Source organism: Pristiophorus japonicus, unplaced genomic scaffold, assembly GCF_044704955.1.
Source record: "Pristiophorus japonicus isolate sPriJap1 unplaced genomic scaffold, sPriJap1.hap1 HAP1_SCAFFOLD_340, whole genome shotgun sequence".
Classification (NCBI taxonomy): domain Eukaryota; kingdom Metazoa; phylum Chordata; class Chondrichthyes; family Pristiophoridae; genus Pristiophorus; species Pristiophorus japonicus.
This window is the reverse complement of record NW_027253216.1, coordinates 281,108-301,850: the sequence shown is the minus strand read 5'-3', so window position 1 is coordinate 301,850 and position 20,743 is coordinate 281,108. Positions and strand designations below refer to the sequence as shown.

At 49.2% G+C, this 20,743-nt stretch overlaps 1 protein-coding gene across 7 annotated transcripts in view; it reads right to left on the bottom strand.

Moving 5' to 3' along the window:
- The window catches only part of LOC139250046 (steroid hormone receptor ERR2-like), a 294,985-nt gene that overhangs the window by 121,271 nt on the left and 152,971 nt on the right, over positions 1–20,743 (bottom strand). For all 7 annotated transcript variants that reach the window (XM_070872610.1, XM_070872614.1, XM_070872613.1 and 4 more), the window contains one exon: positions 3,002–3,112. In XM_070872610.1, the coding sequence (XP_070728711.1) occupies positions 3,002–3,112 (111 nt within the window). The remainder of the gene's footprint in view (positions 1–3,001; positions 3,113–20,743) is intronic.

The following is a 20,743-nucleotide window of genomic DNA, read 5'->3' as shown; positions in this document are numbered from 1 at the left end:
TGGGTCAGTGGTTCAGTGAGTCCTTATTCAGTGGATCAGTGGGTCAGTGGGTCCTGGGTCAGAGGGTCAGTGGGTCGGGTGTCAGAGAGTCAGTGGGTCATTTGGTCCTGGGTCAGTGGGACCGCAGGTCAGTGGGTCAGTGGGTCAGTGGGACCGCAGGTCAGTGGGTCCTGGGTCAGCGGGTCAGTGGGTCCTGGATCAGTGGGTCCTGGGTTAGCGGGTCCTGGCTCAGTGGGTCAGTGGGTCAGTGGGTCAGTTGATCCTGCGTCAGTGGATCCTGGGTCAGCGGGTCAGTGGGTCCTGGGTCAGTGGGTCATTGGGTCAGTGGGTCAGTGGGTCCTGGGTCAGTGGCTCAGTGGGTCATTCGGTCAGTGGGTCAATGGGTCCTGGGTCAGTGGTTCAGTGCCTCTGTGGATCATTGGGTCCTGGGTCAGTGGGTTAGTGGGGCCTGGGTCAGTGGGTCAGTGTATCCTGGGTCAGGGGGTCAGTGGGTCAGTGGGTCCTGGGTCAGCGGGCCCTGGGTCAGTGGGTCCTGGGTCAGCGGGCCCTGGGTCAGTTGCTCAGTGGGTCAGTGGGTCCTGGGTCAGTGTGTCCTGGGTCGGTGGGTCCTGGGTTGGTGGGTTCTCGGTCAGTGGGTCCTGGGTCACGGGTCCAGTCGGGTCATTGGGTCGTGGCTCAGTGGGTCAATGGCTCAGTGTGTCCTGGGTCGGTGGGTCCTGGGGCGGTGGGCCCTCGGTCAGTGGGTCCTGGCTCAGTGGGTCAATGGCTCAGTGTGTCCTGGGTCGGTGTGTCCTGGGTCGGTGGGTCCTGGGTCGGTGGGCCCTCGGTCGGTGGGTTGGTGGGCCCTGGGTCACGCGGCCAGTGGGTCAGTGGGTCAGTGGTTCCTGGGTCGGTGGGTCCTCGGTCAGTGGGTCCTGGGTCCAGTCGGTCAGTGGGTCCTGGCTCAGTGGGTCAATGGCTCAGTGGGTCCTCGGTCGGAGGGTCCTGGGTCGGTGGGTCCTGGGTCACGGGGCCAGTGGGTCAGTGGGTCAGTGGTTCCTGGGTCAGTGGGTCAGTGGGTCCTGGGTCATTGGGTCAGTGGGTCAGTGGTTCAGTGGTTCAGTGGGTCAGTGGTTCCTGAGTCAGTGGGTCGTGGGTCAGTTGGTCTGTGAGTCAGTGGGTCATTTGGTCCTGGGTCATTGGGGCAGTAGTTCAGTGAGTCCTTGGTCAGTGGATCAGTGGGTCAGTGGGTCCTGGGTCAGTGGTTCATGGGTCAGTGGGTCTGTGAGTCAGTGGGTCATTTGGTCCTGGGTCATTGGGTCAGTGGTTCAGTGAGTCCTTGGTCAGTGGATCAGTGGGTCAGTGGGTCCTGGGTCAGAGGGTCAGTGGGTCGTGTGTCAGAGAGTCAGTAGGTCATTGGGTCCTGGGTCAGTGGGACCGCAAGTCAGTGGGTCAGTGGGTCAGTGGATCCTGCCTCTGTGGGACCTTGGTCAGTGGGTCATGGGTCAGTGGATCTAGGGTCAATGGGTCAGTGCGTCAGTGGCTCAGTGGGTATGAGGGTCCTGAGTCATTGGGTCAGTGGGTCAGTGGGTCAGTGGGACCTGGGTCAGTGGTTCCTGTGTCAGTGGGTCAGTGGATCAGTGGGTTAGTGGGTCCTGGGTCAGAGGATCAGTGGTTCAGTGGGTCCTGGGTCAGTGGGTCCTGGGTCAGTGGGTCCTGGGTCAGTGGGTCCTGGGTCAGTGGGCCCTGGGTCAGTAGGTCAGTGGGTCCTGGTAAAGTGGGTCAGTCGGTCCTGGGTCAGCAGGTCAGTGGGTCCTGAGTCATTGGGTCAGTGGGTCAGTGGGTCAGCGGGTCAGTGGGTCTGTTGGTCAGTGGATCCTGAGTCATTGGGTCAGTGGGTTAGTTGGTCAGTGGGCCCTGGGTCAGTGGGTCAGTGGGTCCTGGGGTCAGTGGGTCAGAGGGTTAGTGGGTCCTTGGTCAGAGGGTCAGTGGGCCCTGGGTCTGTGGGTCAGTAGGTCCTGGGTCATTGGGTCCTAGGTCAGTGAGTCAGTGGGCTAATGGGTCAGTGGGTCAGTTGGTCCTGGGTCAGTGGATCAGTGGATCAGTGGGTCAGAGGGTCAGTGGGTCAGTGGGCCCTGGGTCAGTGGGTCAGGGAGCCCTGGGTCAGTGGGTCAGTTGGTTCTGGGTCCTGGGTCAGTGGGTCCTGGATCCCAGTTCCTGGGTCCTGGGTCAGTTGGTCAGTGGGTCAGTGGGTCCTGGGTCAGTGGGTCCTGGTTCCTGGGTCAGTGGGTCAGTTGGTCTGTCGTTCCTGGGTCAGTTGGTCCGTGGGTCGTGGGTCAGTGGGTCCTGGTTCCTGGGTCCTGGGTCAGTGGGTCAGTTGGTCAGTCGTTCCTGGGTCAGTTGGTCCGTGGGTCAGTGGGTCGTGGGTCAGTGGGTCCTGGGTCAGTGGGTCAGTTGGTCAGTCGTTCCTGGGTCAGTTGGTCCGTGGGTCAGTGGGTCGTGGGTCAGTGGGTCCTGGTTCCTGGGTCCTGGGTCAGTGGGTCAGTTGGTCAGTCGTTCCTGGGTCAGTTGGTCCGTGGGTCAGTGGGTCCTGGGTCAGTGGGTCCTGGGTCAGTGGGTCCTGGGTCAGTTGGTCCGTGGGTCAGTGGGTCCTGGGTCAGTGGGTCGTGGGTCAGTGGGTCCTGGGTCAGTTGGTCCGTTGGTCAGTGGGTCCCGGGTCAGTGGGTCCTGGGTCAGTGGGTCCTGGGTCAGTGGGTCCTGGGTCAGTTGGTCCGTTGGTCAGTGGGTCCTGGGTCAGTCGTTCCTGGGTCAGTGGGTCCTGGGTCAGTGGGTCCTGGGTCAGTGGGTCCTGGGTCAGTGGGCTCACTGCCAGTAGCAGCCACATTTTGAGTGGTGAAGCTGAACGTTGAATCGCTTTGCGCTGGGATGGGATGCGACTGGAGCTGCGTATGGTGTACTGCTACGTGTGAGAACTGCCGAGGGATTCCCTGAGTAAGTCAGTGCCCACTACGTCAATGCTTACGTGGCCTCTTGGCCGGTGTGGGCAGCTGTAGGGTGAGGTAGGAGCTGGTCTCCGCATCCAGGCGTCGCTTGTATTTCTGACGTCCCCCTCGTACTCGGTCCAGACGCACACCTGGAGAAAGGGGGAGAGAGAGAGAGAGAGGGAGAGAGGGAGGGAGGGGTAGAGAGAGAGAGAGAGAGAGACAGGGAGAGAGGGAGGGAGGGAGGGGGAGAGAGAGAGAGAGGGTGAGAGAGGGAGAGAGAGCAAGAGAGGGTGGGATAGAGGGGAAGGGAGAGAGGGGGAGAGAGAGGGGGAGAGAGAGGGTGAGAGGAAGAGAGAGAGAAGGAGAAGGAGAGAGAGAGAGAGAGAGGGATGGAGGGGGGAGAGAAAGGAAGAGAGAGAGAGGAGGAGAGAGAGAGGGAGAGAGACGGAGGGAGAGTGGGCGAGAGAGAGGGAGAGAGGAGGAGGGAGAGAGAGAGGGGGAGAAAGGGGGAGAGAGGGAGAGAGCACGAGAGGGAGGGAGAGAGAGGGAGGGAGGGGGGAGAGAGAGAGAGAGAGAGGGAGGGGAGGGAGGGGGAGGAGGAGAAAGAGAGAGGGGAGGGGGAGGGGGAGAGAGAGCGAGAGAGAGAGGGGGAGAGAGCGAGGAAGAGAGGGAGAGAGAGAAAGGGAGAGAGAGGGGGAGAGAGAGAGGGGGGGAGAGAGAAGGAGAGAGAGAGAGATAGAGGGGGAGAGAGAGTGAGAGGGGGGGGCGAGAGAGAGGGGAGAGAGGGGGAGATAGAGGGAGAAAGAGAAAGAGAGATAGCGGGAGACAGATGGGGAGAGAAGGAGGGAGGAAGAGAAGGAGAGAGAAATAGAGACAGAGTGAGAGGGAGGGATGGAGAGAGGGAGAGAAGAAGGGAGAGAGGGAGAGAAGAAGGGAGGTAGAGAGGGAGAGAAGAAGGGAGGGAGGAAGAGAGGGAGGGAGAGAGGGAGGGAGGGAGGGAGAGAGGGAGAGAGAGAGGGGAGAGAGGGTGCAAGAGGATGAGATTGCACGAGAGAGTGGGGAAGGGAGAGAGAGCAGGGGTGGGAGGGAGAGGGAGAGTGGGAAACATGGAGAAATGCAGGGATATCGGGAGGAAGGAAGAGAGATAGAGCGAGAGAAAGAGGGCGATGGGAGAAGAAAAGAGAGTGGGAGACAGAGGGAAGGGAAAGAGCAGGAGAAGGAGGAGCAGAGAAAAAGCGACAGAGGAACAGTAAGAGGGAAAGAGATATGCCAGAGCGAGCGAGAGGAGGGAGGAGGGAATGTGGCGGAGGCAGAGGAAGAGAGGAAGGGAAGGAGAGAGAGAGTTAAAAACATTCCAATTTCTCTTGCTGCAGTGTCCGTGAGGCTGGGTTATGTTGTGTCCTCCTTAGGTACTTGGGTTATGGAACATCGTCAGGTTAAATAGGCAGACAGAGGGGAAGGGGTTCGAACAGGAGGAGGGAAGGGACGGGGGGGGGGGGGGGGGGGGTTGGGGGAGGGGCAGACGGGGGAGGGCAGATGGGGAGGGGCAGAGGGGAGGGCGGGAGGGAAGGAGGAGGGTAAGGGACAGAGGGGGTGGAGTTGGGGGAGTGGCGGAGGGGAGGAGGGGGGAAGGTGAGGGGCAGATAGGGAGGGGCGGGATGGGAAGAGGGGGCAGGGTGGTGGGAGGGGTGAAGGGGGAGGGGTGGAGAGGCGTAAGGGGTGGGGCTCTGAGCGACAGAGTGCTCAGTTCTCAGTCCAGACTCTAAGCCGGGCCGAAGGGGAAATCCAGTTGGTCACAGCTCACCTTGAGGCCCGGCAGATCTGTGTTAGACCCGACCCCGGCCCACTTCGCCATCACTGATCAGGAGCGGGCAGGAGAACGTGAGCGCGGCAACAGGCTGCTCTGGGAATCGCAGCAAAGGCCAGTGTGGGGGCTCGGAGCCGCTGGTGGGAGGACTAGGCCACAGGCAACACAGGGTTTCCTGCAGCCCGGAGCAGTTTTCCTGGGTTCGGGGAAGGTGGGCTGGTGGGGTTGGGGATCTGGGGAGAAGGTCGGGATCTGGGGATTTGGTGGGAAGGTAAATGTGGAGAATTGTGACAACAGAGTTGAAAAATGTGAACTTGGAACTTGGAATTTTAAAAGAATACACATTTGTTCATTCCTGGGATGTGGGCGTCGCTGGCAAGGCCGGCATTTATTGCCCATCCCTAATTGCCCCTTGAGAAGGTGGTGGTGAGCCGCCTTCTTGAACCGCTGCAGTCCGTGTGGTGAAGGTGCTCCCACAGTGCTGTTAGGGAGGGAGTTCCAGGATTGTGACCCAGCGACGATGAAGGAACGGCCGATATATTTCCCAGTCAGGATGGTGTGTGACTGGGAGGGGAACGTGGAGGTGGTGGTGTTCCCATGCGCCTGCTGCCCTTGTCCTTCTAGGTGGTAGAGGTCGCGGGTTTGGGAGGTGCTGCCGAAGAAGCCTTGGCGAGTTGCTGCAGTGCATCTTGTAGATGGTGCACACTGCAGCCAGGGGGCGCCGGTGGTGGAGGGAGTGAATGTTGAAGGTGGTGGATGGGGGGCCAATCAAACGGGCTGCTTTGTCCTGGATGGTGTCGAACTTCTCGAGTGTTGTTGGAGCTGCACCATCCAGGCAAGTGGGGAGTGTTCCATCACACTCCTGACTTGAGCCTTGTAGATGGTGGGAAGGCTTTGGGGATTCAGGAGATGAGACACTCACCGCAGAATACCCAGCCTCTGACCTGCTCTTGTAGCCACAGTATTTATGTGGCTGGTCCAGTTAAGTTTCTGGTCAATGCTGACCCCCAGGATGTTGGTGGTGGGGGATTCAGCGATGGTAATTGTATTGAGTGTCAAGGGTCAGTGGTTAGACTCTCGCTTGTTGGAGATGGTCATTGCCTGGCACTTGTGTGGTGCGAATGTTACTTGCCAATTATCAGCCCAAGCCTGAATGTTGTCCAGGTCTTGCTGCACGGACTGCTCCATTATCTGGGGAGTTGTGAATGGAACTGAACACTGTGCAGTCATCAGCGAACATCCCCACTTCTGACCTTATGATGGAGGGAAGGTCATTGATGGAGCAGCTGAAGATGGTTGGGCCTAGGACACTGCCCTGAGGAACTCCTGCAGCGATGTCCTGGGGCTGGGATGATTGACTTCCGTAATTTTTTTTTCCCTCATCTCCTCCTCGGGTTCTTTTGCCAATCATCTTAAATCTGGGTCCTCTAGTGACCAACCCTCCTGCCACTGGAAACAGTTTCTCCCCATTTCCTCCATCAAAAACCCTTATGATTTTGAATTCCTGAATTAAATCTCCCATGAACCTTCTCTACTCTGAGGAGAACAACCCCAGCTTCTCCAGTCTCTTCAGATAATTGAAGCCCCTCATCTCTGGAACCATTGTGGTCAATCTCCTCAGCGCCCAACCACCGGTCAATGTCTCCATCAAGTGCCCAGTGTCACATAGACAACACAGTGGAAAGTGAGGATGGAAGTGTGTCACAGAAGGAGTCAGGAAGACAATGAGGAAAAAGCCAAGGAGTTGGAGGGAGCAGGCTGGGCGAGGGGAATGCATCATCAGTGGACTGACTAACACCCATATTCATGGTCCAAGGAGATCTATAACTAGCGCCGGAGTTAGTATGGACCACAGGTTCGGCCTGAAGGTAATGCTTCAGTTTACTGATCAAGGCTCCAATCACATTCCCCATAATTTTCCCTGAGGGACCTCTGACCTCACGGGCAACCACTTACCCACACTTGGTAAAATAAAATCCCCCCTTAAATGATCCAGATTCAGTTAATCTTGATAATCACATATAGCGCGCGCATCAAGGAAAGAGGCCAGGCTCAGAGGTAGGCTCAGCCAACAGTGCTTCCAGTGTTTCCGGGCTCTGCAATACATCTGCGGGCATGTCTGGGTGGAAGGGGTCACTTTGAGGAGGACTGACCAGCCACTACAGGTGGATCATTACAGATGACAGCAAACAGTGAAAAAAGTTTAACAGTAAAAGAGGCAACCATTGCCACAATCTATGCCATTCCTTGAATATCCCCAGTCGGAACTGTCGTATTCTGTCCCACACCACTCACTGCCTCCCACTGAAGACAAAGCGCACAATTGCACAGACAGGCAAAAGAAAGTCTACGCAATCTCACCTGGGGATGGGAGGGGTTTGGTAGATCAGAGACAAAGCCACATCAGCAACAATTCACAATATCCGTACTAAAGCTCCCTCCACACTGTCCCATCAAACACTCCCAGGGCAGGTACCGGTGGTTAGATACAGAGTAAAGCTCCCTCTACACTGTCCCATCAAACACTCCCAGGGCAGGTACAGGGGGTTAGATACAGAGTAAAGCTCCCTCTACACTGTCCCATCAAACATTCCCAGGGCAGGTACAGGGGGTTAGATACAGAGTAAAGCTCCCTCTACACTATTCCATTAAATACTCCCAGGGCAAGTACAGCACGGGGTTAGATACAGAGTAAAGCTCTCTCAACACAGTCCCATCAAACACTCCCAGGGCAGAGACAGCATAAGAACATAAGAACATAAGAAATAGGAGCAGGAGTAGGCCATACGGCCCCTCGAATCAGCTCTGCCATTTAATATGATCATGGCTGATCCGATCATGGACTCATCTCCACTTCCCTGCCCGCTCCCCATAACCCCTTATTCCCTTATTGTTTAAGAAACTGTCTATTTCTGTCTTAAAGTTATTCAATGTCCCGGCTTCCACATTCTCTGAGGCAGAGAATTCCACAGATTTACAACCTGCTGAGAGAAGAAATTTCTCCTCATCTCTGTTTTAAATGGGCGTCCCCTTATTCTAAGATCATGCCCCCGAGTTCTAGTCTCCCCCATCAGTGGAAATAACCTCTCTGCATCCACCTTGTTAAGCCACCTCAGAATCTTATACATTTCGATAAGATCACCTCTCATTCTTCTGAATTCCAATGAGTAGAGGCCCAACCTACTCAAACTTTCCTCATAAGTCAACCCCCTCATCTCCAGAATCAACCGAGTGAACCTTCTCTGAACTACCTCCAAAGCAAGTATATCCTTTTGTAAATATGGAAACCAAAATTGCACGCAGTATTCCAGGTGTGGCCTCACCAATACCCTGTACAACTGTCGCAAGACTTCCCTGCTTTTATACTCCATCCCCTTTGCAATAAAGGCCAAGATACCATTGGCCTTCCTGATCACTTGCTGTACCTGCATACTATCCTTTTGTGTTTCATGCACCAGGACCCCCAGGTCCCGCTGTACTGCAGCACTTTGCAATCTTTCTCCATTTAAATAATAACTTGCTCTTTGATATTTTTCTGCCAAAGTGTATGACCTCACAATTTCCAACATTATACACCATCTGCCAAATTTTTGCCCACTCACTTAGCCTGTCTATGTCCTTTTGCAGATTTTTTGTGTCCTCCTCACACATTGCTTTTTCTCCCATCTTTGTATCGTCAGCAAACTTGGCTACGTTACACTCAGTCCCTTCTTCCAAGTCGTTAATATAGATTGTAAATAGTTGGGGTCCCAGAACTGATCCCTGCGGCACCCCACTAGTTACTGGTTGCCAATCCGAGAATGAACCATTTATCCTGACTCTCTGTTCTCTGTTAGTTAGCCAATCCTCTATCCATGCTAATATATTACCCCAACCCTGTGAACTTTTATCTTGTGCAGTAACCTCCTATGTGGCGTCTTGTCAAATGTCTTCTGGAAGTCCAAATACACCACATCCCCATTATCCATCCTGTTTACTATATCCTCAAAGAATTCCAGCAAATTTGTAAAACGTGACTTCCCCTTCATAAAACCATGCTGACTCTGCCTGACCAAATTTTGCTTTTTCAAATGTCCTGCTACTGCTTCTTTAATAATGGACTCCAACATTTTCCCAACCACAGATGTTAGGCTAACTGCTCTATAGTTTCCTGCTTTTTGTCTGCCTCCTTTTTAAAATAGGGACGTTACATTTGCAGTTTTCCAATCTATGGGGACCTCCCCAGAATCCAGGGAATTTTGGTAAATTACAACCAATGCGTCCACAATCCCTGCCGCTACTTCTCTTAAGACCCTAGGATGCAAGCCATCAGGTCCAGGGGATTTATCTGCCTTTAGTCCCATTATCTTACTGAGTACCACCTCCTTAGTAATTGTGATTGTGTTAAGTTCCTCCCCCGCTATAGCCCCTTGACTATCCACTGTTGGGATATTGTTATTGTCCTCTACTGCAAAGACTGATACAAAATATTTGTTCAGAGTTTCTGCCATCTCCATGTTCCCCATCACTAATTCCCCGGAATGTGATATATTCTTATGACATCACGAGCAAACAAACTTCGCAAGATGGCTCTTTGCACAGAAACATCTGTCAACATGTGATTATTATTTACATCAGTAGTTGCATTACCACAGTAGTCCACTTGCGGAGCAGTAGACCACTCGTGGAACTCTGCATTACGTCTCCCTCCTTAATGAAGAAGTAATCATAACAAAATAATCATCATACATAACTTGCATGGTAAACACAACAAAAGTTATGAACTTATTTTTCCATATTTACAAATCAAACTGAACCACTGGCTTTCTGTTCCGAAGAGGATACCTTCGCTCTTGAACAGAACTTTCCAAACTTGGTGTCGAACTTAAGATTCATTCTAGGCTGAGCCTGAGGAGAGTTTTTCTCCAAGGGATGACCGTGATCTACATTTGAACTCTCTACAACTTCAGACTGTTTGTCTGCCTGACTCGGACTCGGACTTAAACTCTGACTTTCTCGTGGACTTGTTTCTAGTACATCTGATGTAGGATTTGCTACTGGTACTCTACTTAACAAGACTATCTGACTCACCAGAAATAATTGAATCATTCCAACTTTCAACTCCTTCCACATCTATAGGTAAAATATGATCAATCTGAACAAACCTAACCTTTCCACGATCAAATATCTTGACCATCATCATCATAGACAATCCCTCGAAATCGAGGAAGACTTGCTTCCACTCTAAAAGTGAGTTCTCAGGTGACTGAACAGTCCGATACGGGAATTACAGTCTCGGTCACAGGTGGCACAGACAGTCGCTGGAGGAAAGGGAGGGTGGGACTGGTTTGCCGCACGCTCCTTCCGCTGCCTGCGCTCGATTTCTGCATGCTCTCGGCGACGAGACTCGAGGTGCTCAGCGCCCTCCCGGATGCTCTTCCTCCACTTAGGGTGGTCTTTGGCCAGGGACTCCCAGGTGTCGGTGGGGATGTTGCATTTTATCAAGGAGGCTTTGAGGGTGTCCTTGTAACGTTTCCTCTGTCCACCTGGGGCTTGCTTGCCGTGTAGGAGTTCCGAGTAGAGCACTTGCTTTTGGAGTCTTGTGTCAGGCATGTGGACAATGTGGCCTGCCCAACGGAGCTGATCAAGTGTGGTCAGTGCTTCGATGCTGGGGATGTTGGCCTGATTGAGGACACTAACATTGCTGTGTCTGTCTTCCCAGGGGATTTGCAGGATCTTGCGGAGACACCGTTGGTGGTATTTCTCCAGTGATTTGAGGTGTCTACTTTATATGGTCCACATCTCAGAGCCATACAGGTGGGCGGGTATCACTACAGCCCTGTAGACCATGAGCTTGGTGCCAGATTTGAGGGCCTGATCTTTGAATACTCTCTTCCTCAGGTGGCCGAAGGCTGCACTGGTGCACTGGAGGCTGTGTTAGACCTCGTCATCGATGTCTGCCTTTGCTGATAATAGGCTCCCGAGGTATGGAAAGTGGTCCACGTTGTCCAGGGCCGTGCCGTGGATCTTGATGACTGGGGGCAGTGCTGTGTGGCGAGGACAGACTGGTGGAGGACATTTGTCTTGCTGATGTTTAGTGTAAGGCCCATGCTCTCGTATGCCTCAGTGAAGATGTTGACTATGACTTGGAGTTCAGTCTCTGAATATGCGCAGATGCAGGCATCATCCATGTACTGTAGCTCGACGACAGAGGTTGGGATGGTCATGGACCCGGCCTGGAGACGACGAAGGTTGAACAGGTTCTGTAGTTTAGTTCCACTCCAGCAGGGAGCCTGTTGAGTGTGAGGTGGAGCATTGCAGCGAGGAAGATTGAGAAAAGATTTGGCGCAATGACACAGCCCTGCTTGACCCCGGTCTGGATGTGGATTGGGTCTATAATGGATCCGTTGGTCAGGATCACAACTTGCATGCCATCGTGGAGCAGGTGGAGGATGGCGACAAACTTTTGGGGCAACCGAAACGGAGGCGGATCTCCATAGACCCTCGCGGTTAACAGTGTCAAAGGCCTTTGTAAGATCGAAAGAGGCCATGTACAAGGTGCTGTTCCCTACATTCCTCTTGCAGTTGTCGCGCCGTAAAGATCATATCCGTTGTACCCCGTAGTGGACGAAATCCGTATGTGACTCCGGGAGGAGCTCCTCAGCCAAGGGAGAAGATGGTTGAGGAGGATTCTAGCAATGACTTTCCCAATGGCTGGTAGCAGGGAGATTCCCCTGTAGTTGCCGCAGTCGGACTTGTCCCCTTTTTTAAAGATGGTCACGATCACTGCATCTCTGAGATCTCCCGGCATGCTCTCCTCCTTCCAGATGAGAGAGATGAGGTCATGCATTCGTGCAAATTGTGACTCTCCGCCATATTTTAAGTGCTTCAGTGGGGATTCCATCAGCTCCCGATGTCTTGTTGTTCTTGAGCTGGCGGATGGCCTTTTCTACCTCGTGCAGGGCTGGGGTTGTGCTGAGATGGTGGCGGGTAGCATGCTGCGGGATGGAGTCGAGGACACTCGAGTCAAAGGCAGAGTCTCGGTTAAGGAGATCTTCGAAGTGCTCCTTCCAGCGGGTCCTGACTGCCTCGGTGTCCTTGATGAGTGCCTCTCTGTCCTTGGCCAGCAGTGGGGTGGGGCCCTGGGTACTTGGGCCATAGGTGGTCTTGACTGCGGTGAAGAATCCTCGCTCGTCATGGCTGTCGGCCAGCTGCTGAATCTCCTGTGCTTTCTCTACCCAATATCTATTCTTCAGGTCGCGGGTTTTTTGTTGGACCTCGGCCTCAAGCCGTATGTAATGCTGCTTTGCTGCTCCCGAGTTGGGTTGTGGTTTTAGATTCAGAAATGCCCTGGGCTTGCATCTTGATCAAACTTCTTGACCAAATATGCACGAGGGCCACATATCTTTACTGTTCTTCCTGGTAACCACTGAAACCATTTATGGTGACGGTTCTTCACTCTAACCTTCTGATTCAATTTCACACTTCTCTCTCTTACTCTAGCTCTATCATATTCTCTGTCTGTCTTCATTGCTTCTCTTCTACTGACTGTGCTAAGTTTGATTTTAACAACGAGAACCTGGTTAGTGGCTGTCGTTTGAGAAATGACTCTACTGGTATTCTACCAGTAGTTGTATGAGGAGTATTGTGATAGCAATTAGAAAATTTACTAGTTTGTGAGCCAATGACAACTGCCATTTCTTTAGATTTGGATCCAACATTTGCTTAATGAGGGCACATTTTAAAATTTGTACTGCACACTCTGGAGCAGGGTGGTATGGTACAACTTTGGTATGTTTCACACCATTTCACCTTGTCAATTGTGCAAGTTCTTCTGAACAAAATTGTGGTCCATTATCAGCCACAATTTCTTCTGGGAGGCCATATGAAGAAAACAATCTTCGCAAATTGTCTAGTGTTTTACTTGTTATTTTCAGCATCGGAAACACCTCTACCCACTTCGGATGACTATCAATCACAATGAACAATTGTTGTCCTTCTAGCTCAGCAAAATCTACATGTAACCTTTGCCACACCCTGCGAGGCCATTTCCATGGCTGTAATGGTACTGATGGTGGTTGCTTGCTTACCGATTGACATGTCGTACACTGACTGACGATGTACTCTATATCTTTATCTAAACCTGGCCACCATAAATAACTGCGTGCAAAACTCTTGGTTAAGCACATTCCCAGGTGTTGGTCATGAAGTACTCCTAATAATTTGGACCTGAACTTATTTGGAAGAACTACGGTTGCTCCCCACATGATACAATCTTTATCCACTGATAATTAATTCTTATGAACGAAGTATGGATGAATATCTCTCTCTCATACCTGGTTTGGCCAGCCATTTGCTATATAATCATACACCTATAACATTTGGTTGCTCTACCAATCTCTTCAGCTGTGACCTGCAATTCATCAATGTATGAAAAATAGAACACGTCTTCCCTATCGGGTGTAACTTGTGATGGGGAAGGCAATCTAGACATAGCATCAACATTACTGTGATCAGCTGATAGTCTGTATTCAGTATCATATGTATATGCTGACAAAATCAAAGCCCATCTCTGCATTCGGGCTGCAGCTAATGTTGGAACTGGGGACTTTGGATGGAGGATTACTGTTAGGGGCTTATGGTCAGTAACTATGGTAAACTTATGACCATACAAGTATTTGTGGAAAATCTTCACCCCAAAAATCAATGCCAAAGTTCTCCTTTCTCTGTGTATAATTACACTCACTGGCACTGAGAGTGCGTGAAGCAAAAGCAATTAGTCTCTCCTCCCTACTATGTAGTACATGAGAGATCACTGCCCCAATTCCATACAGAAAGGCGTCACATGCTAGCTTGATCTCCTTAGATACATCATAGTGAACTAACATGGTGCTCTCTACCAATTTGCTTTTACACTCCTTGAATGCTGTGTCACATTCTTCTGACCACTTTCTTCTGAGAGAAATTTAGAATTCAGCAGATGAGGATAAAGGGTTTAATTAGTTGGGGGAAAATAGAGTATGAGAGGAAGCTTGCTGGGAACATAAAAACTGACTGCAAAAGCTTCTATAGATATGTGAAGAGAAAAAGATTAGTAAAGACAAATGTAGGTCCCTTGCAGGCAGAATCAGGTGAATTTATAATGGGGAACAAAGAAATTGCAGACCAATTAAACAAATACTTTGGTTCTGTCTTCTCGAAGGAAAACACAAATAACCTTCCGGAAATACGAGGGGACTGAGGGTCTAGCGAGATGGAGGAACTGAAGGAAATCCTTATTAGTCAGAAAATGGTGTTAGGGAAATTGATGGGATTGAAGGCCAATAAATCCCCAGGGCCTGATAGTCTGCATCCCAGAGTACTTAAGGAAGAGGCACTAGAAATAGTGGATGCATTGGTGATCATTTTCCAACAGTCTATCGACTCTGGATCAGTTCCTATGGACTGGAGGATAGCTAATGTAACACCACTTTTTAAGAAAGGAGGGAGAGAGAAAACGGGTAATTATAGACCGGTTAGCCTGACATCAGTAGTGGGGAAAATATTGGAATCAATTATTAAATATAAAATAACAGCACATTTGGAAAGCAGTGACAGGATCGGTCCAAGTCATAGAAACAAACAAACATAGAAAATAGGAGCAGGAGTAGGCCATTCGGCCCTTCGAGCCTGCACCGCCATTCAATGAGATCATGGGTGATCATTCCCTCAGTACCCCTTTCCTGCTTTCTCTCCATATCCCTTGATCCTTTTAACCATAAGGGCCATATCTAACTCCCTCTTGAATATATCCAATGAACTGGCATCAACAACTCTCTGCGGTAGGGAATTCCATAGGTTAACAACTCTCTGAATGAAGAAGTTTCTCCTTATCTCAGTCCTAAATGGCTTACCTAAGAATGGATTTATGAAAGGGAAATCATGCTGACAAATCTTCTAGAATTTTTTGAGGATGCAACTAATAGAGTGGACAAGGGAGAACCAGTGGATGTGATGTATTTGGACTTTCAAAAGGCTTTTGACAAGGTCCCACACAAGAGATTGGTGTGCAAAATTAAATCACATGGTATTGGGGGTAATGTACTGACGTGGATAGAGAACTGGTTGGCAGACAGGAAGCAGAGAGTCGGGATAAACAGGTCCTTTTCAGAATGGCAGGCAGTGACTAGTGGGGTGCCGCAGGGCTCAGTGCTGGGATCCCAGCTATTTACAATATACATCAATGATTTAGATAAAAGAATTGAGTGTAATTTCTCCAAGTTTGCAGATGACACGAAGCTGGGTGGCAGTGTGAGCTACGAGGAGGATGCTAAGAGGCTGCAGGGTGACTTGGACATGTTAGGTGAGTGGGCAAATGCATGGCAGATGCAGTATAATGTGGATAAATGTGAGGTTATCCACTTTGGTGGCAAAAGCACGAAGGCAGAATATTATCTGAATGGTGGCAGATTAGGAAATGGGAGGTGCAACAAGACTTGGGTGTCATGGTACATCAGTCATTGAAAGTTGGCATGCAGGTACAGCAGGTGGTGAAGAAGGCAAATGGTATGTTGGCCTTCATAACTAGAGGATTTGAGTATAGGAGCAGGGAGATCTTACTGCAGTTGTACAGGGCCTTAGTGAGGCCTCACCTGGAATATTGTGTTCAGTTTTGGTCTCCTAACCTGAGGAAGGACGTTCTTGCTATTGAGGGAGTGCAGCGAAGGTTCACCAGACTGATTCCAGGGATGGCAGGACTGACATATGAGGAGAGACTGGATCGACTGGGCCTGTATTCACTGGAGATTAGAAGGATGAGAGGGGATCTCATAGAAACATATAAAATTCTGACGGGATAGGACAGGTTAGATGCAGGAAGAATGTTCCTGATGTTGGGGAAGTTGAGAACTAGGGGACATAGTCTAAGGATAAGGAGTATGTCATTTAGGACCGAGATGAGGAGAAACTTCTTCACTCAGAGAGTTGTTAACCTGTGGAATTCCCTGCCGCAGAGAGTTGTTGATGCCAGTTCATTGGATATATTCAAGAGGGAGTTAGATATGGCCCTTACAGCTAAAGGGATCAAGGGGTATGGAGAGAAGGCAGGAAAGGAGTACTGAGGGAATGATCAGCCATGATCTTATTGAAAGGTGGTGCAGGCTAGAAGGGCCGAATGGCCTACTCCTGCACCTATTTTCTATGTTTCTATGTAAAAGGATCGAAGTTCAGTAAAATTTTTGGGAGTGGGTGCATTTCTGATTGCATCCAGCTTTCCCTTGGTTGGACGTAAACCATCTTTGTCTACTCTGTGCCCTAAGTATTCCACTGAGTTTTGAAATAACTCGCACTTGTGAGCAGTCACTTGTACTCTGCGCTTCTCTAGCCGTTTGAAGACTTCATTTAATGGCCAAGAAATCCCGGTCGGCTGATTGACTAAAAAAGGGAAACATGGTGCGCACTTATCAGAACTTGCTGCGCCCACACGAGTTCCCGGTCCTGAGGCCTCCACTGACTGCACGTCACAGAGCGTGCACATCAGGACGTGCGCAGGCCTGGAGCTGCAGTCACATGGCTCTGGGCAGCCAATCCAGGTAAAGTATTTTCTCATTCATAATAATGGGAACTCCGTAAGTTGGAGAACCCATTATGAGTGAGAAACCACCCCCCCAAACACACAAAACTCGAAGCAAAAATAGAAAAAATATACACATGTTTGATATTAATTTAAATTAAAGTTATTTATGTCTTATAAAAAATATATATTTTCCCGATTTAAAAAAAAAGTTTTTTTAATTATGTTTTAAAATAAATTTACCGGAGTGAGGAGGATTTTTAACAATAAAAAGTGTTTTTTAAATTTAATTTTATTATGTTTGTGTGTGTTTTTAAACACTTATGCCTGTAACAGTCGGCTATGCACCTGCTTTTATCAGGAGCAAGAGTTTTTCGGACATTTGCCGGGCAAGACATGGGCAAATCCTGCAATCTTGCCCGTACAAATGTCCTCGCTCCCGAGATGGGGGATCTGTCAAGTGCGTGCGCATTGTGCGCTGAAAACTGGATTTTGCGATGCCTTCCCCGATCCGTACACACTCCGTACGGACACGCCGGAATTTCGGGGCCATTATGTTAACATAAGAACATAAGAAATAGGAGCAGGAGTCGGCCATTTGGCCCCTCAAGCCTGCTCTGCCATTTAATAAGATCATGGCCGATCCCATCATGGACTCAGGTCCACTTCCTGCCCGCTCCCGATAACCCCTTATCCCCTTATCGGTTATCTCTGTCTTAAATTTATTCAATGTCCCAGCTTCCACAGTTCTCTGGGGCAGCGAATTCCACAGATTTACAACCCGCTGAGAGAAGAAATTCCTCCTCATCTCAGTTTTAAATGGGCGGCCCCTTATTCTAAGATCATGTCCCCTAGTTCTAGTCTCCCCCATCAGTGGAAACATCCTCTCTGCATCCACCTTGTCAAGCCTCCTCATAATCTTATACGTTGCGATAAGATACGTTTCCAATGAGGAGAGGCCCAACCTTTCCTCATAAGTCAACCCCCACGTTTCCGGAATCAACCGAGTGAACCTTCTCTGAACTGACTTCAAAGCAAGTATATCCTTTTTTAATATGGAAACCAAAACTGCACGCAGTACTCCAGGTGTGGCCTCACCAATACCCTGTATAGCTGTAGCAAGACTTCCCTGCTTTTATACTCCATCCCCTTTGCAATAAAGGCCAAGTTTCCATTGCCCTTCCTGATCACTTGCTGTACCTAGATACTCACCTTTTGTGTTTCATGCACAAGTACCCCCAGGTCCCGCTGTACTGCGGCACTTTGAAATTTTTCTCCATTTAAATAATAATTTACTCTTCGATTTTTTTTCTGCCAAAGTGGATAACCTCACACTTTCCAAATTTATACTCCATCTGCCAAATTTTTGCCCACTCACTGAGCCTGTCTATGTCCTTTTGCATGTTTTTTGTGTCCTCCTCACACATTGCTTTTCCTCCCATCTTTGTATCGTCGGCAAACTTGGCTACGTTACACTCAGTCACTTCTTCCAAGTCGTTAATATAGATTGTAAATAGTTGGGGTCCCAGCACTGATCCCTGCAGCACCCCACTAGTTACTGATTGCCAACCAGAAATGGACTATTTATCCCGACTCTCTGTTTTCTGTTAGTTAGCCAATCCTCTATCCATGCTAATATATTACCCCCAAGACCGTGAACTTTTATCTTGTGCAGTAACCTTTTATGTGGCACCTTGTCAAATGCCTTCTGGAAGTCCAAATATACCACATCCACTGGTTCCCTATTATCCACCCTGGACGTTACATCGCCAAAGAATTTCACCAAATTGGTCAAACATGACTTCCCCTTCATAAATCCATGCTGACTCTGCCTGATCGAATTTTGCTTTTCCAAATGTCCTGCTACTGCTTCCTTAATAATGGACTGCAACATTTTCCCAACCACAGATGTTAGGCGAACTGGTTTATAATTTCCTGCTTTTTGTCTGCCTCCTTTTTTAAATAGGGGTGTTACATTTGCAGTTTTCCAATCTGCTGGGACCTCCCCAGAGTCCAGGGAATTTTGGTAAATTACAACCAATGCATCCACTATCCCTGCCGCTACTTCTCTTAAGACCGTAGGATGCAGGCCATCAGGTCCAGGGGATTTATCCGCCTTTAGTCCCATTATCTTACTGAGTACCACCTCCTTAGTGATTGTGATTGTGATTGTGTTATTATGGATTTGCCTGTTTGGTGCTGAAATGAATATGTCATCTAAATAACATACTATCCTTTCAATACCTTGCGAAATCTGGTTCATCACCCATTGGAAAATGGTGGAGACAGAAGACACTGCAAATGGTAACCTATTAAACGGATATAGGCCTGCATGAGTATTTATAGTCAAGCATGACTTGGACTCCACATCTAGCTCAAGTTCTAAGTAGGCATTTGTCACATCTAACTTTGAGAAGATCTGACCACCTGTCAGCATTGTGAACAAATCTTCTACATTTGGCAATGTATTGGGGAGATTACCCTCTAGAACCTGCTTTACGGTTACTTTATATCACCACACAACATTACCTTACCATTGGACATAGGTACAACAACAATGGATGTAGCCCAATTACTTCGATCTACCTTAGAGATAATGTTCTCAGTTTCTAGTCTTTTGAGTTCTTGCTCAACTTTCTCCTAGATGTGGCTTGCAATAAACTGGTCTAGCGTCCTTCTATACCCTGACACTTGCCTTGAAACCTTGGATCGGACTGCCTGTTTCGTGGAACACCTTCGGATACTGCTTGATGACATCATCTTTCGATGCAAATCTTATTTCCACATGAAAAATGTCATTCCAATCCTGCTTCAGTGATCCCAACCCAATTTCTACCTATCAAGGCAGGCATGTCTCCTGACACTACAAGAGAGGCAAGCTCTGAAACTGATCCCTGTATTTCACCGGTACGGTGATACATCCTACAACAGGTATTTGCTCTCCTGAGTAGCCTTACAGCTCTATTTTCGACTAAACCAGTGGAAAATCACTCAACTTGTCAAGATATAGACATTCCGGTACTATGCTCACGGATTTCCATGGGTATCCTGGTTCCTGCAATATTTACTTGGATGACAATACTTTGTGAATCGCAGTTAGATACCCTCATGCTCCTGATGACGTGTATCTCCAAAACCTCCTTGTCCTGCTGCTTCTCTTCAATGCTCTGTAGTCTCTGGCGATATCTACCTCTAGCATTGAATGACTGTTTACTCTTCAGTCAGCATGCCTTTGCACGATGCCCAGTTTTCTTGCAGAAGAAACACTCTGCCTTCACATATGGACAACTTTGAGCAATGTGTTGTCCCAAGCACCGATAGCATGACTTCAATTTACTGTTACCATGACCAGTTGCTGAGGCCTTGGGGCCCAACTGCCCTTTACTTTTAACCTGCAGGCGATTCACCTCGGATGTCTGACGACTGGAAATGGCATGAAATTCTCAGGCGTATTGGTCGGCCATATCCATCGACATAGGTGTCCAACAAACTAAATCAAAAGTCAAGTTAGGGATTGGCAACAACATTCTTCTGGTCGCTTCATTTTTCATCCCACAAACAAGCGATCACGCAAAGTTCGGTCCTGAATGTTTCCGAAATGACAGAGAATGGATAGCTTTTTTAAAGCTACATTGTACTCACTGATACTTTCATTCATCATATAATTGATCTCATTTCCCAAAACGATAACTTTCAGCGATTTCCAGGGGCTTAGGATTGTAGTGCTGTTTAACTTGGTTAGAATCTCCGTCAGTGATGTGTCCTTAGGCTTGACGGGAACAAGCACATTTTTCAGGGTTTAAGACACCTTGGGGCCTGCTTCAGTCAGGAAAATAACCCAGTTCCATTCCAAAACCATCTAGTTATGGTTTTCATCATCGGAGACTTTGACAATACTATTCGCAGAAAACAACATTTCTAGCCACTCCACATACGCTACAAATGTCTCTCGGTCACGATGGAATTCACCCAAGGGCCCTATTATTCCCATAGCCATGGCCATCTGGACTGTTCAGTACGACCAAGTGTGCTTGTAATTTACCTTGGATTTTCAGCCATTCTGCAAAACAAAGAAGCTCTCAAAGTCTCTCTGTTCGTTGGCAGAAGCATCCACGTAAACAAAAAGTTCAGCATGGGCATCCAGAAATCCGATCCTCGTGGCCAATGTCATACATTCTTATGACATCACTAAAAAAGACACTTCACAAGATGGCTCTTTATACAGCAACAACTGAAATCATGTGACTTTAAAACGTGACCATTTTAGTATTTACGTCAGTAGTTGCATTACCACAGTAGTCCAGTAGGTGGAGCAGTAGTCCTCTAGTGGATGCTCTATTGCACAGCATAGATTTAGATACACAGAGTAAATCTCCCTCTACACTGTCACATCTAACACTCCCAGGGCGGGTACAGCATGGGTCAGATACAGAGTAAATCTCC